The sequence below is a fragment of the Thermobia domestica genome, chromosome 10, assembly GCF_964235325.1.
Source record: "Thermobia domestica chromosome 10, izTheDome1.hap1.1, whole genome shotgun sequence".
In the NCBI taxonomy this organism is placed as follows: Eukaryota; Metazoa; Arthropoda; class Insecta; order Zygentoma; family Lepismatidae; genus Thermobia; species Thermobia domestica.
In genome coordinates this window covers 135,535,514-135,548,304 of record NC_137463.1, presented here as the reverse complement: position 1 = coordinate 135,548,304, position 12,791 = coordinate 135,535,514, and the positions used below count along the sequence as shown (strand labels likewise).

The 12,791-nt window shown below is 33.2% G+C and overlaps 1 protein-coding gene across 1 annotated transcript in view; it reads right to left on the bottom strand.

Moving 5' to 3' along the window:
* The window catches only part of LOC145661616 (chitin deacetylase 7-like), a 141,403-nt gene that overhangs the window by 95,348 nt on the left and 33,264 nt on the right, over nucleotides 1–12,791 (bottom strand). Inside the window, exon 3 of the mRNA XM_081726938.1 lies at nucleotides 5,564–5,819. Within this exon, the coding sequence (XP_081583064.1) occupies nucleotides 5,564–5,819 (256 nt within the window). The remainder of the gene's footprint in view (nucleotides 1–5,563; nucleotides 5,820–12,791) is intronic.

Sequence of the window (12,791 nt, the reverse complement as noted above, 5' to 3'; positions counted from 1 at the left end):
CTCAAAATCGTAAAACACCAATAACCATTTCTGTGGAGTACGCGTTCGGCACGGTTAAATGTAACATAAATGACCTGACGGCATCCTATTATTACACCCCGTGCAGAATACTTCCCCACAGACTTGTGGATTCCGCCTTTTTTCACCGCGTATGCTTTACGACATTGAGGACACACTTTCAGAATATCACATAATGAAGCCTTATGGTTTTTGTAGCACTGAGCCCCATAAAAGTATCTATTGCATTCCTTGCAATATATTACACTTTCTGTAATGGCGCATGGTGGTCTATTCCGGCATTATTATACAAAGCTTTACACTTCTCCGCATGCCTCTCTTTAGTTTGGAATTTTTTTATGACATTCTTCACAATAGTAACCGCATGAAAATACAGCTGTTAGATTAGTGATGGCGTTATAATGATTGTTAATATATAGTAAATTAATTCGTTTACCATGATCGTGACCCTCAAAAAATATTTTTTCGCCCGATAACCCGTCATACACCGTGATTGTATATGCCGATAAATACGCCTGAAATTTTTTTATTCCGGTATTCCTCCGCCATTCTCTAAGCTAACACCAGCCTTTTCACTTAATTCAGATACCTTTTTAAACATATTTGTTGAGTATTGATGGCGATATGTATCTCTTTCTTTTTTTATCTTTCTGCTCAATAAGACCTATAGCAACTACCAGAGCTTGACCCAGACAATAGTAATCAGGGTTTTTAATATCCACAATAATTCTGTTATGTTTTATATAGTCATTTATATCAGAGAAATTCTGTTTCACCCGTCACATACCAATAGGTAGTTCGACGAGGTGAAAATAATGAATAAAACTATCTTGATATAAAAATGATGTATTTGATTGAATTACTTTTTCTAACGCCCCCCACACATTTTCAGCAGTCATATTATTAGCAGTCCGAAAAGACAGATAAAATGGTTTATCGAGATGCTTTTGATTTATGAGTCAACCCTACATGATGATGATGGAGCACACCTCTCATTACATACTGTACCGAATCATGTATACCATTTTCTACCCATTCAAGGGGGTTTTGTCCCTCTGGGGGAGAAGTTAATTCAATGTTCAGTAAATTTCCATTATCCTTAAATTGTCTATAATATGGACGTGGTTCAGACACTATACTAAATCTCTCCATTTTTTTGTAAAATCGTTAATATTTGCTGTTTTTGTAACTATATAATACCAAGTAATTTTTTTAGAATATTGTAAAATCGTTAATGTTTGCGGTTTTTTTTACTATAATGGGGTCTCTTCCAACTATAGATTACCAAGTAATGTTTTCGTAATAACGCCCGCTGTTTTAGAACGATCAACAATCATTCGCTGTAGATCACCAAGTAATGTTTTTTGTAATATTGTATTAGCGTTAAGGTTTGCTCTTTTATCTTAATTGGGGTCTTCCAACTATAGAACGCCAATTAGTGTTTTTTTCTAATAACCTATTATTCTTAACGCTCACTATTTTAAACCATCAACAATCATTCACTGTAGATCACTAAGAAATCCAAATAGTGTCTTCTGTAATAACGTTTACGCTATATTGAAAGCAATGCTTATAGAATTTCTACTGGATCAAAGCCGCTCTCTCTGTTCCTTATCTTTTTTGTTAATGGAATTTCTAACTATACTATAATAAAATATCTCTTTTCCTAATAACTTATAATAATAATAATAATTAATTATTGTAAATTTTTGCAAAACTCCTCTCGGAGAAACGCTATCTCTAATAACTGGGAGATGATTGCCTTGGGGCCAGGTTGCAATTATGGCACTGAAACCCCCTGCCATGGCACGGCATTGGAGCTCTTCATCTCCCAATTGTTAGATAGAGTTTTTCTTATTCAACAATCTATGGAGATGTAATCCTTTATAACCCGACCAAAGTTATAAATTATTACGGCTCCGAACAGGATTTGAACCTACATTATCGGCCAAATCTCCGTTCTTTAGATTGCTGCCTTTAGCAATTTCACCACAATTGGAAAGGCAAAAAATCTCTGAATAGAAAGATATTTAAGTAGAGCTATTAGCAGAATTATTAATCATTCTTTTCTGCCTGCCACATATTGAGATGCCATTTATTAGCAAAACTATCAATCATTATTTTCTGTCTGTATTTTACTGTCATCTGGTGGGCTGATTTATAATTACCAACAGCGCTAATAGCATCGGAACTCTTGTGCAAGTGGCCAACATAAGACAACATCACCCTGGATTTCAATGTTGCCAAATTTAACATTGCCACGACAGGGTTGGACCATTCTTTGCTCCAATTTCTCGAGAACGCTTGGGTACATGGTTTTCAAAGTTGACATTCTACGACCATGAGTGGACCATTTTTTTTGCCAAAATTTCAAATAATCGACAATTGTTCGCGCACGGATACATATTAGGTTTTAAGTATTTTGACCTTTGGCCTCGATGGTCAACACCTTTGGGACATGTGATAGTTACAGCACCTCAATATGTGGCTCCGTTTTCGAGTTATTAGGTTTGACCTTTGACCTCGATTGTCGGTATTTTTGAAACATGTAGTTGTTGGTGTGTGGAAACACAACGTCAATACGTGGCTCCGTTTTTGAGTGAATGGGTTTTAAGTGTCATATATAAGACCCGAGTACGTGAGTAGGTGATAAAAGCGAACGAATACGTGAGTCCAGTGGGCGTGGCCAGGGGGCGTGGTCACACGTGGCCGGTGCCAAGTGGGCGGTTCCAGGGGCGGGGCCAATTAGGCGTGGCCGGGGCGGGGTCACGTGACCGGCGCCTGCCAATCAGCGTGAAGGGGGTGTGGCTTGTTTGCGCATACGCAGTTGGAAAAAATACAGTCCAACGTGCCCCCTCCCTACTAACATCTATATTAAACTATTTGACAAACTAAATTCACAGTTACATTGTCGTTTTACATCTTTGGATCTGATGCAGTATCCAAATTTTCCTTTTTGTTTCCTGCCAATTTAATTCATCTCACTGATGATGATATTCTAAGAAGGGCACAGATACTACAAACAATTTAGAGCTGTCATATTAGTTCTTCGTTTCTGATGGAAGTAATTTGGTTTGTGAAACTGTTGAAATCTGAAATAAGTGTTCAGTGTTTTGTGCTTGACCTACAAGGCTTTTAATTATGAAATATAAGTCATTGGCGTCTAGGTTTTCAGAACTTAGTACCGAGTATTTGTTGTTTTTGACGCTCCCTGTCTCTGTTAGTGCTGCGGAGAGATCGTTCTCAAACTTGAAATTAGTATAATACTATGTGAGAAGCACAATGGGTCAAAATAGCTTAAGTAATATGGCACTGCTCTCAATAAATGCAGACGAAGCTGAAAAAATGGGTGTACGGGAGATAGTAAAGGATTTTGCTGACAGGAAAGTAAAAAGTAAACAATTCAATTAATTTCTGCTATTCTTCATGCAGACTGACGTCACTGACTGCAAAGAAGTAAGTCAATCTTCCATTGTGAAGCTTATTGAATAAATTATATGTATAACAAACTGGTTTTCATTTATTAATCTTTAGGTCTAGTAGTTTCATGCATTTAACTCACTATTCACATAATAGGGAAGTATGGTTATTTATTATCTTATCTATCATGTCACAAAAATGTTATTCAGGCGGGAGACCATGGGTATTTTCTTGGGGGAGGGCCCATAGAACGTAGTTAGGTCACTTGTGGAATCCCTTTTACCAATGTTATGCCAGAAAACCGAGAGAGACCAAAACACGTTCTTATGACATCTGTACTATAAAATCCTCGTATACAGAAAATATTTCATATAAATGTCTGATAAATGAATTTAAATATGATGACTTAACTGTTGAAAGGCAAACTGCAGGCCGAGATTTTATTGTTCAAAGCGGTAAATGGAATATTTGATAACGAAAAATGTTTACAACAGCTCAGATTTAATATTAGGAAGACAAAGTTACGAATTCGACAAATGTTCTATCCTGAAAAATCAAGTTCGATTGTACATCAAAACTCACCACTGGTGAAAGTTACAGGAGACACAACACCTTAAGTAACATTTGAGATGGTAAAAATGTAGGTTTTTCGATGTCACATATGATTGTATCTAAATTAAAAATATATTAAAAATTTCAATTATACATATATATATATATATATATATATATATATATATATATATATATATATATATATATATATATATATATATATATACGTAAGTACATGTGAATATATGCGTGTGAACATATACATTTTGCTCCATCAATCTTTATTGATTGATTGTAGTATAATTTTGTCTCTTATTTCTTTTCACTTTCGTAAGAAGTATTGATATTTATTGCAATTATTCTAATGCTTATTGTAAAAGGTATTATAGATGAACAGCTCTGTTATAGTTCTGTTATGGATGAATAATAAATAAACAAAATAATTAATCCTAGTTGTTACTATTGGTATAATTGGAATACATAATAATATAATCATACAATGTAATAATAATATCAACACTAATAAGTCAACTTATTATACTGATTATAGAGCCGGCTGTAAAATACTAATTATAGAACTAGTTATTCAATTCTTATCATAGAACAGGTCGTTCAATACTAGTCATAGTTGTTATATTATTTGAAAAATATTACTGCATCTAAATGTGACACACGAGGGTGAATCAAAGGTTCATAGCATTTCTGTATACTAGAATTTTCATAATACCTATAATCTATCAGACGTACTTGGTCATAGTTAATGATGATACAACTTGATATATAGTGCTTCTTTGCTGGAAAAATCGCTGAGCATAAGCGAGAAAATTCGATTTTCGACGTTCTTCTAGTCAGAAAATATTTGACTTTCAGTAGTTGTTTTATGGCAGTACGAATATACTTACTATATCTTGTTTGAGATTTTCTAAGTCCCATATGCCAAACTTTTTCATGAAAATAACTGTAATAACTGTAAGATAGAATTTGGCCAAAAGGTACACTTAATGGAGACACATCTTTGGCACAAATTGCTCCGTAATCATAACAGAATAGGTTTTCAGTGGTTTTAACACTAATCGCCACGATGTTCCACTAATTATTAGTAATCATAATAACGAATTAAAAGAAAGCACAATCATTTCATTGTGTTCGTAAACGTAGAATAGGATCTTGAAATTGGGTACCTCCCATGTCGAAGGCCCCTTTACCTTAAACGCTACTTGCTGGAAACGAATAAAGCCTATGCAAAGGTAGAGAGTATGATGGCTCAGTGACTAAGCTAATTTCTGTGCTATGTGTCCCCGATTCAATCCAAGATAGTATGAATTGGGGTTAATAACATTGTATTTGTGAGTTTCCTCGAGATTATCTTGTTTCTCTTACAATCTGATGCCACTGATTTTTCTTTCATAATTATCACTCCCATTAATCATCGGTCTCCTTATCCTAAAAGGTACAACTGTGGATCATCCTATGGAAATGTTCTTAAGTAAAATCAAGTTTTCTACTTTGGACATCCGGAAGTTATACAGTTTTCGAATAAACGCTAACATACATATAATAATGATATTACCTGTGTACTATCATAGTCCAAAGTATACGGCCAGAGATCACTTCGCGTTGGCCAAGAGCAATCATAAGTTATTCCGTAGTCATGCATGACAGAGAAAGAACTGTTTCCAGAGAGTTGGAGAAACGGAAGACGAAGGCCTCGAATGTCTTCTATAGGAATTTGTGCAAAATGAGATAGCATCTTTCTCTGGTCAACAAATTCACTCACTAGGAAGTCATAAGACGCAGTCTTCCACGCATCGGTGCTTGACTCATGGCTGAAAGCATAATAAAATCCAATATGCAATACAATATAACAAATATGTGAGAATTTAAAAGTAGTAAGTACTCAGTCTTTTAAAGCTAACCGTAAATCTTTAAAATTTTATTTTACATCTATGTACGAGGAGAAGTCAAAAAGTAAAGGGATCTTTGCTATTTCTCGCACTAAGGTTAGGCAACACTGCTAGTATCCAGCGCTGAATTAGTATTGTCTGCAACTCTTCTATGTAACGTGTTATTCTCGCGTTATCGTTGTAGTATAGCAGACTGTGAACATGACAACTCCATTATCGATCTGCGCCAAGGAGGAAATGACGGTAGTGATTCGCTTTTTGTTTGCGGAAGGTGTTAAACCTGTGGAAATTATTCGTAGAATGCAAGGATGGTTTGGATGGTTTGTAGGATGATTTGGAAATACCCATCATCATCAGAAGTTAAGAAATTTAAACGTCAACCATCAGATAGTCATTGATGCGGTGCAAAATTGCTTACAGATGCAACCGAAAATCCTTTTTTTTTTTGATGGAATCAAAAAGCTTGTGAAACGTTGGGAAAAGTGCGTTGAAGTGCAGGGAGATTATGTAGAAAAATAATGTATGTTTCAGTTTTCTATTACTAGAATAAATGTACCTTTTCTGTCCCTTTACTTTTTGACTTCCCTCGTATCTTAGGTTATTTTTTCATGTAGTTACGATTACCATTCAGTGACTACCGTATCTGTACATAATTTTGTAGTTCTTTCATGTAGATAAATTTGTTCTTCCCGTGTATTTCAGGGTCGAGTCTACTCGTAAATATGGAACTGTATTTGCTTCCTTTAATACTTAGAAATTTTAGCACTCCATACAGGAGTCGATACAGAAATATAATCGTGGGACGTAAAACTTAAAGATTTCATTTCGATACAAAAATACCAGTACACACTCATATATGGAAGGTCCCTAGCTTCTTACTTAAAGGCAGATGATATTATTTTTTAAAAATCTTGATTATATTAGTGGTCATCCATCCACGTAATCACATGGCTTCCAGTGACTTTCAGTTTTTGCTCTTCGAATAATAGGGCATGCTACTAAATGAATGAGCTAAATGGTTTGTTGGTAAGATGGCTGAGATAAACAATTGGCAGTCAAAATAAGCCTTATTAATGGGTACCGTAAAGTTTGCCTCGTCCAACCAAAAGACATCGAGTGTTTCATGAGGGCTCCTGCTGCTGAGCAACAATCTTAAATTCGTGGACAGATGTTAAGAATGTGGATGTTCGATCTACCATAGCCATCCATATTCACAATTTTGTCCTACCTGTCTCTATTGCGTTTGTGGTGAGATGAGGTTGGTAAGAGGATGTGTAGAGTGTGAGCTCCGTGTTATTTTGTGTTTCAGTGAATTACCCTGTTTTTTTACTAGTAAAGACAGTGAGGTGTACATGAAGTGTTGCTGATTATAACAATAGTATATGATTATAGTATAGAGGTGAGATTAATACCAAGAACTGAAAATTTGGTGACTTCTGACTGTAAACAAACATAATATTGAGGCTGGTTGCTTGGTGCTAGAAGGGTGGTAAAGCAAGTGGAGTATATACGTAAGTAAAGAATAAGATTCGTATAAACAAACTATACTATTGTACTAAATAATCAACAAGTTAGTAACAATACCACGTAACATTGAAAGGAATATCGATAATATCGTGATAATTAAGAAAACTTATTTGAATCAGTGCTTTGTTTACATTATATTGTGACTGTTTTGTTCCGGTGAGCAGTTTGCCAGTTCCTGGAGGTTTAGTTGGCTAGTGCTGTTATTAACTGCCATTTTGAATCCTGAGATTTACTTTGTATACAATTACAGTCATCCTATTCGAACTGCAATTTGAAAATAAATCGTTATGATGATGTACTACACCACTCAAAAAAAAAAAACTGTAATAAACTGTAATAAACTGCTATAATATATCGGTGGAAATGTATACTGACCTGAAACAATCAGGTATCATTAAAGAATGGCTTTGTAATGAGTGCAAAGATTATGCTGTAACCGAAAATACTGAGGCTACATCTGTCATTAATGCAGCCTTAATTGAAGGTAAAGTTTCTTCTATTTCACAATCAACTAGTAATCCTAATAAAATTAGACATAACAATAAAACTTGATGAATTGTGTGATCAGATTGCACGACAAGTGTTCAGTTCATGTCCAATAAATAAACGAATTACTTAAAAAATTGAAGTAGAGATGACAGAAAATATTAAACGGGACAAAGAAATCACAAACCTAAAAGCGGAAAATGTAATGTTGAAAAATCAAATAGAACAACAGGCCATAGAGTTGAATGATGTTAACCAATACATGCGCAACAGAAACATTGAAATTCATGGAATTCAAGAACGCGTTGGTGAGAACTTAAAGGATATAGTAATTGATTTGGCAGAGAAATTACGACTAAATTGTGCGGAACAAGATATTGATGTTGTACATCAAATATCAAATAGTAGTGGTAAAGATAAGAGAAAAGCAATAATTGTACAGTTCAAGACACGATCTGTGAGGGATAGTTTTCTAGCTAAAAGAAATTCAGGATTAGTTAGTAACAACGTGGTTTCTGGAAGTGACAATCAAAAGATTTTTATAAATGTTAACTTATCCCCTAGAAATAGGCAACTCTTCCGGGAAACGCGAAATGCGGCGAGAAATACTCATCACAAGTATTGCTGAGTTAAAGTTTAATTAGAAAAAATGAAAATAGTCCGGTAATGGTTATAAAATCTGCGGAGTACATACCAGATTTTCGTAATTCTGTCAATGATGGAAACACCGACTTACTTATTAATTAATTGGTAAATTTGGATATTGCTGAAAAATTGTTGAAATATATATTACATCTACATATTTCGTTATATATTTGATGTGGGATGTATTGGAAAATTACATGTACAGAATAAGAAATAGGTTCATAATTTAAATGTTATTATTGATATTAAATAACTTACATGTAACTATGAAGACAGCCGCATTTGTATTCAAAGGATAAATATAATTGTATCATCAAAAAATGGTACACTGAGTTCAGTAACTAGTTTGAAAATAGCTTTAGTAATATTTATTATTTATGTTACAAATTGTTTCAGAATATTGTCAATAGTTAATACGCATTTCATATTTTTTATCAAAATGTTAACGGTTTAAAAACCAAAGTTAATGAATTTTATTTGAGCTCAATTACGTATGATTTTGACAGTGTGGTTATTACTGAGTCCTGACTGAAAAATGAAATATTTAGTTCTGAATTATTTGATGACGGATATCAAATTTTCATAAAGGATAGAAATTTTGAACGTTGTGGAATGCGTGATGGGGGCGGTGTGCTCTTAGCCCTTAAAAGTAAGTGTACTTCATAGAGAATAAGTAAATTTGAGTTACCAGACTAAAGATTTGTGAGTTAGGATTGAATTGTCAGGATCAAACTATATACATTTGTGTAATATATTTTTCTCCCTACAGTAAAGAGAAACATTATTTGGAATTTCTTAAGAATTTTGAAAGATTCAAAGAATTATCACTATCCCAAAATGTTTTGATAACAGGGGATTTCAATCTTGACTGCTAACAGAATATATGAATGGAAATTATTCTGTAACATTAAGTACCTTAGAAATTAATGTGTTGTATAAATTAAACTTCTTAAATTTTTCAGAGTTAAATACTGTTAGAAACGTAAACGACACAATTCTGGATGTTTTGTTGAGTAATTTACCCAACGTTGAAGCGTTTGAATCTGACGTTTATTTTTTTCAACATGATAGACATAACCCGTGTTTAAATATTAGTATTCAATTTTTAAAACATTGCAAAATTTATAAGGAACTTGGTGATGAGGTTTATGATTTTAACAAATGTGATTTTCTAAAGTTATATCAGCTTTTGAAGATTAAAATATGGGATTCGTTGTATGTAATTAAAGATGTAGATGAAGGTGTTAATTACTTTTGTTCTGAATTATATAAAATACTTTATGAAAGTGCAACAAAAAAGTAAAAAAGTAAACATTTATACCCGCCTTGGTTTACTGTTGATATAATTAAAAACTTAAAGAAGAAAGATGTCTTAAACGTGCATTTAATAAATCTAAATGCTATTCTGATTATATACGTTTTATTGATTTTAAGAAACAAATTAATCCTAGTATTGAACTGGCTTATAGAAATTATAATCAGAAAATAGAAGAGAACATCATTAAACAACCTAAAGTATTCTGGAAATATGTAAATAGTAGATGTCCGAATTTAATTAAGAAACATTCTGTTCTTGAGTACAACAACAATAAAATTATCGATAATAAATTAAAATGTGAAGCTTTTGCCACAAATTTTCAATCCGTTTATAGTTCAGAACGACATAATATAAATTATCTGAAATATACTCAATTAAAATACCTTCATCTGCAGATATAACGGTTTTGGATAAGATTTATGAATTTGAATTTGAATAAGTAATAAATAAAATAAAAATAAAAGTTCATTTGGTCATGATAGTATACTATTCTTAATATTTGAAAGGGTTGTAAAGAATTCTTCCTCAAACCATTGACTTATTTGTTCAATTTGTCTTTGCATCAAGAAAAATTTCCAGCAAAATTTAAAATTTCAGCGGTATGCCCAGTTCCTAAAGTAAATCCAGTAAGATTGATAAAAGATAATAGACCAATTAATCTGATACCTTCACCTGCAAAAATATTTGAAGCAGTTATTTATAAACATCTATTCAATCATGTTTCTACATATTTGTCTAACTCTCAATATGGTTTTAGATGCAATCGATCAATTACTTCAAATTTATTGATTATGAATCAAGTAATTAATGACTCTTTTAATAAAGGGACACAAGTAGATGTAATATATATAGACTTTAAACGAGCTTTCAACTTGGTTGACCATGGTGTACTTCTTAGAAAGCTGAGAATCTTTGGTATATCGGGAGATTTAATTAAATTGGTTTACTCATATTTAACTGAAAGAATGCAATATGTTATCTTTAATAATACCAAATCTAAGCCATATTCAGTATATTCAGGTGTACCTCAAAGATCAAATTTAGATCTTTTACTTTTTCTGATAATGATTGATGATCTACTGTATCATTAAATTGTTTTAATGTTTCTTCGGAAGTCCGATATGAATTAGTCAACCATAACACAAGCATCTGAATTTAGAATTCTAAAAATTCATTTATTTAATTTATATTTCGTTAAATTATCAAAATTACAAGGGATTTCAATTTTAATTCAAAAGTATAGCGACATCCATCCACTTCCCGTTTTTTCTCTTTTCAAAATAGGTGGGTTATACAAATAATGTTATATTGTTTAAAAAAATGATTAATAATAGGCAAGATAATATGCTTTTATTAGGCAGATTACCTTTTTATTGTCCTCGACAAAATCTAAGTGGAAGACATACTTTTTATATGCCTCATAATAGAATAAATACTAATAAAATTCTCCACTGTATAAATTATGTGCTGCGGATAATAGAATTGGAACTATAGGTTTAGATATATTTCAGTATATATTTAAAACTTTTGAGCGAAAGTGTTTTAAGATGTTAATTGATAAATTGAAGGTTGTTTTTTTGTGTTATAACCTGAAGAAGGAAAAATGGTATATTTATTGTAATTTCATATTAAACACTAACTATATGTATGTTTGGTGTTGCACATCCTTTGATAATTGTATATATATATTTTACTTGTAATTGCCTTTGGGTGTTAAGTACAGTAAAATATATTATTATATTATAGAGTTAGTGGATGAAGTTTTGAATACTAACATGGTAGTACAGTGGATAGAGTGTGACCTATGGTTTGTTCCCCTGTAGTTCTGCAATGCAATAAACAGTATATACTTCTTCTTCTTAATAAGGCTGAGCGATAAGCCATTGCAACTCATAAATAAGGAAATAATTATTTTACAAATTACTTGGTAAACTTTCGTTACAATAACACTACTAGTTCTTACAACCTTTCATTAACCTTATTCAAGAATTGCAATATGGAATAAGAAACAAAATATGTAATGATGATGATTTTTTATTTGCATAAGCTATACACACAACAAAAGGAAATCTATTGGTCACTACTGCTTATTTTCATATTTAGTAAGTGTGCTAGACCAGGGTCAAACCCTTAATGTTGAACGAGAGTCAATACCAGTGAATCTACTCTGTGTGTCATAAAAGTAAATTTAACAGAGTTTAATTAAATAATAAAGATTTTGTCTGACTTACAAAGAAAGTCATCCTATTAGCAAGGTGATCTGAAATAATACGCCAGGCATACGATAAACCTTGGGCTATATCGCTTAGAACTGCCTTAAGAGTGAATCTATTATTTTATGCACTAAATTCCATTACTGGCTACTTATATGTTTCGGCCTCTTCTGGGAAGTCAGCTTCTCGTCCCATTTTCATGTCACACGATAACGATTTTAATAGCGCATTAATTCACTGGATACATCACGTTTTCCACTTCCAAGCCTAGACTTCTCTTGATAGGGAGAACAGGAATTAGGTTGCAGCCCACAGCAAACCTCTTTACGTGGCTATGGAGACAGAGCCGAACTTAGGACTTCTAAGGATAGCATCAGTGGTAGCCCACAGCAAACCTCTTTGCGTGGCTATATAGAACTGGATGGATCTCAGGACCTCTGAGGTAGGCAACAGTCACGACCCACAGCAAACCTCTTTGCGTGGCTATAAGGAACTGGATGGAACAAGATTGAACTCAGGACCTCTCTCTTCCGAAATCTCAAGGCTTGGAATGAATAATCAATTTGCGGAGCCTGTTAACCAAGAACTAGTCGGAGAACCTGCAGCACCTTGGCCTACCATTCGAGAACGACCCTTGTGACCTCAAAATTCAAACTTTAAATACTGTTTGCTGTTCTTGATTTTCAGGTTACGAGCTACTTTCTG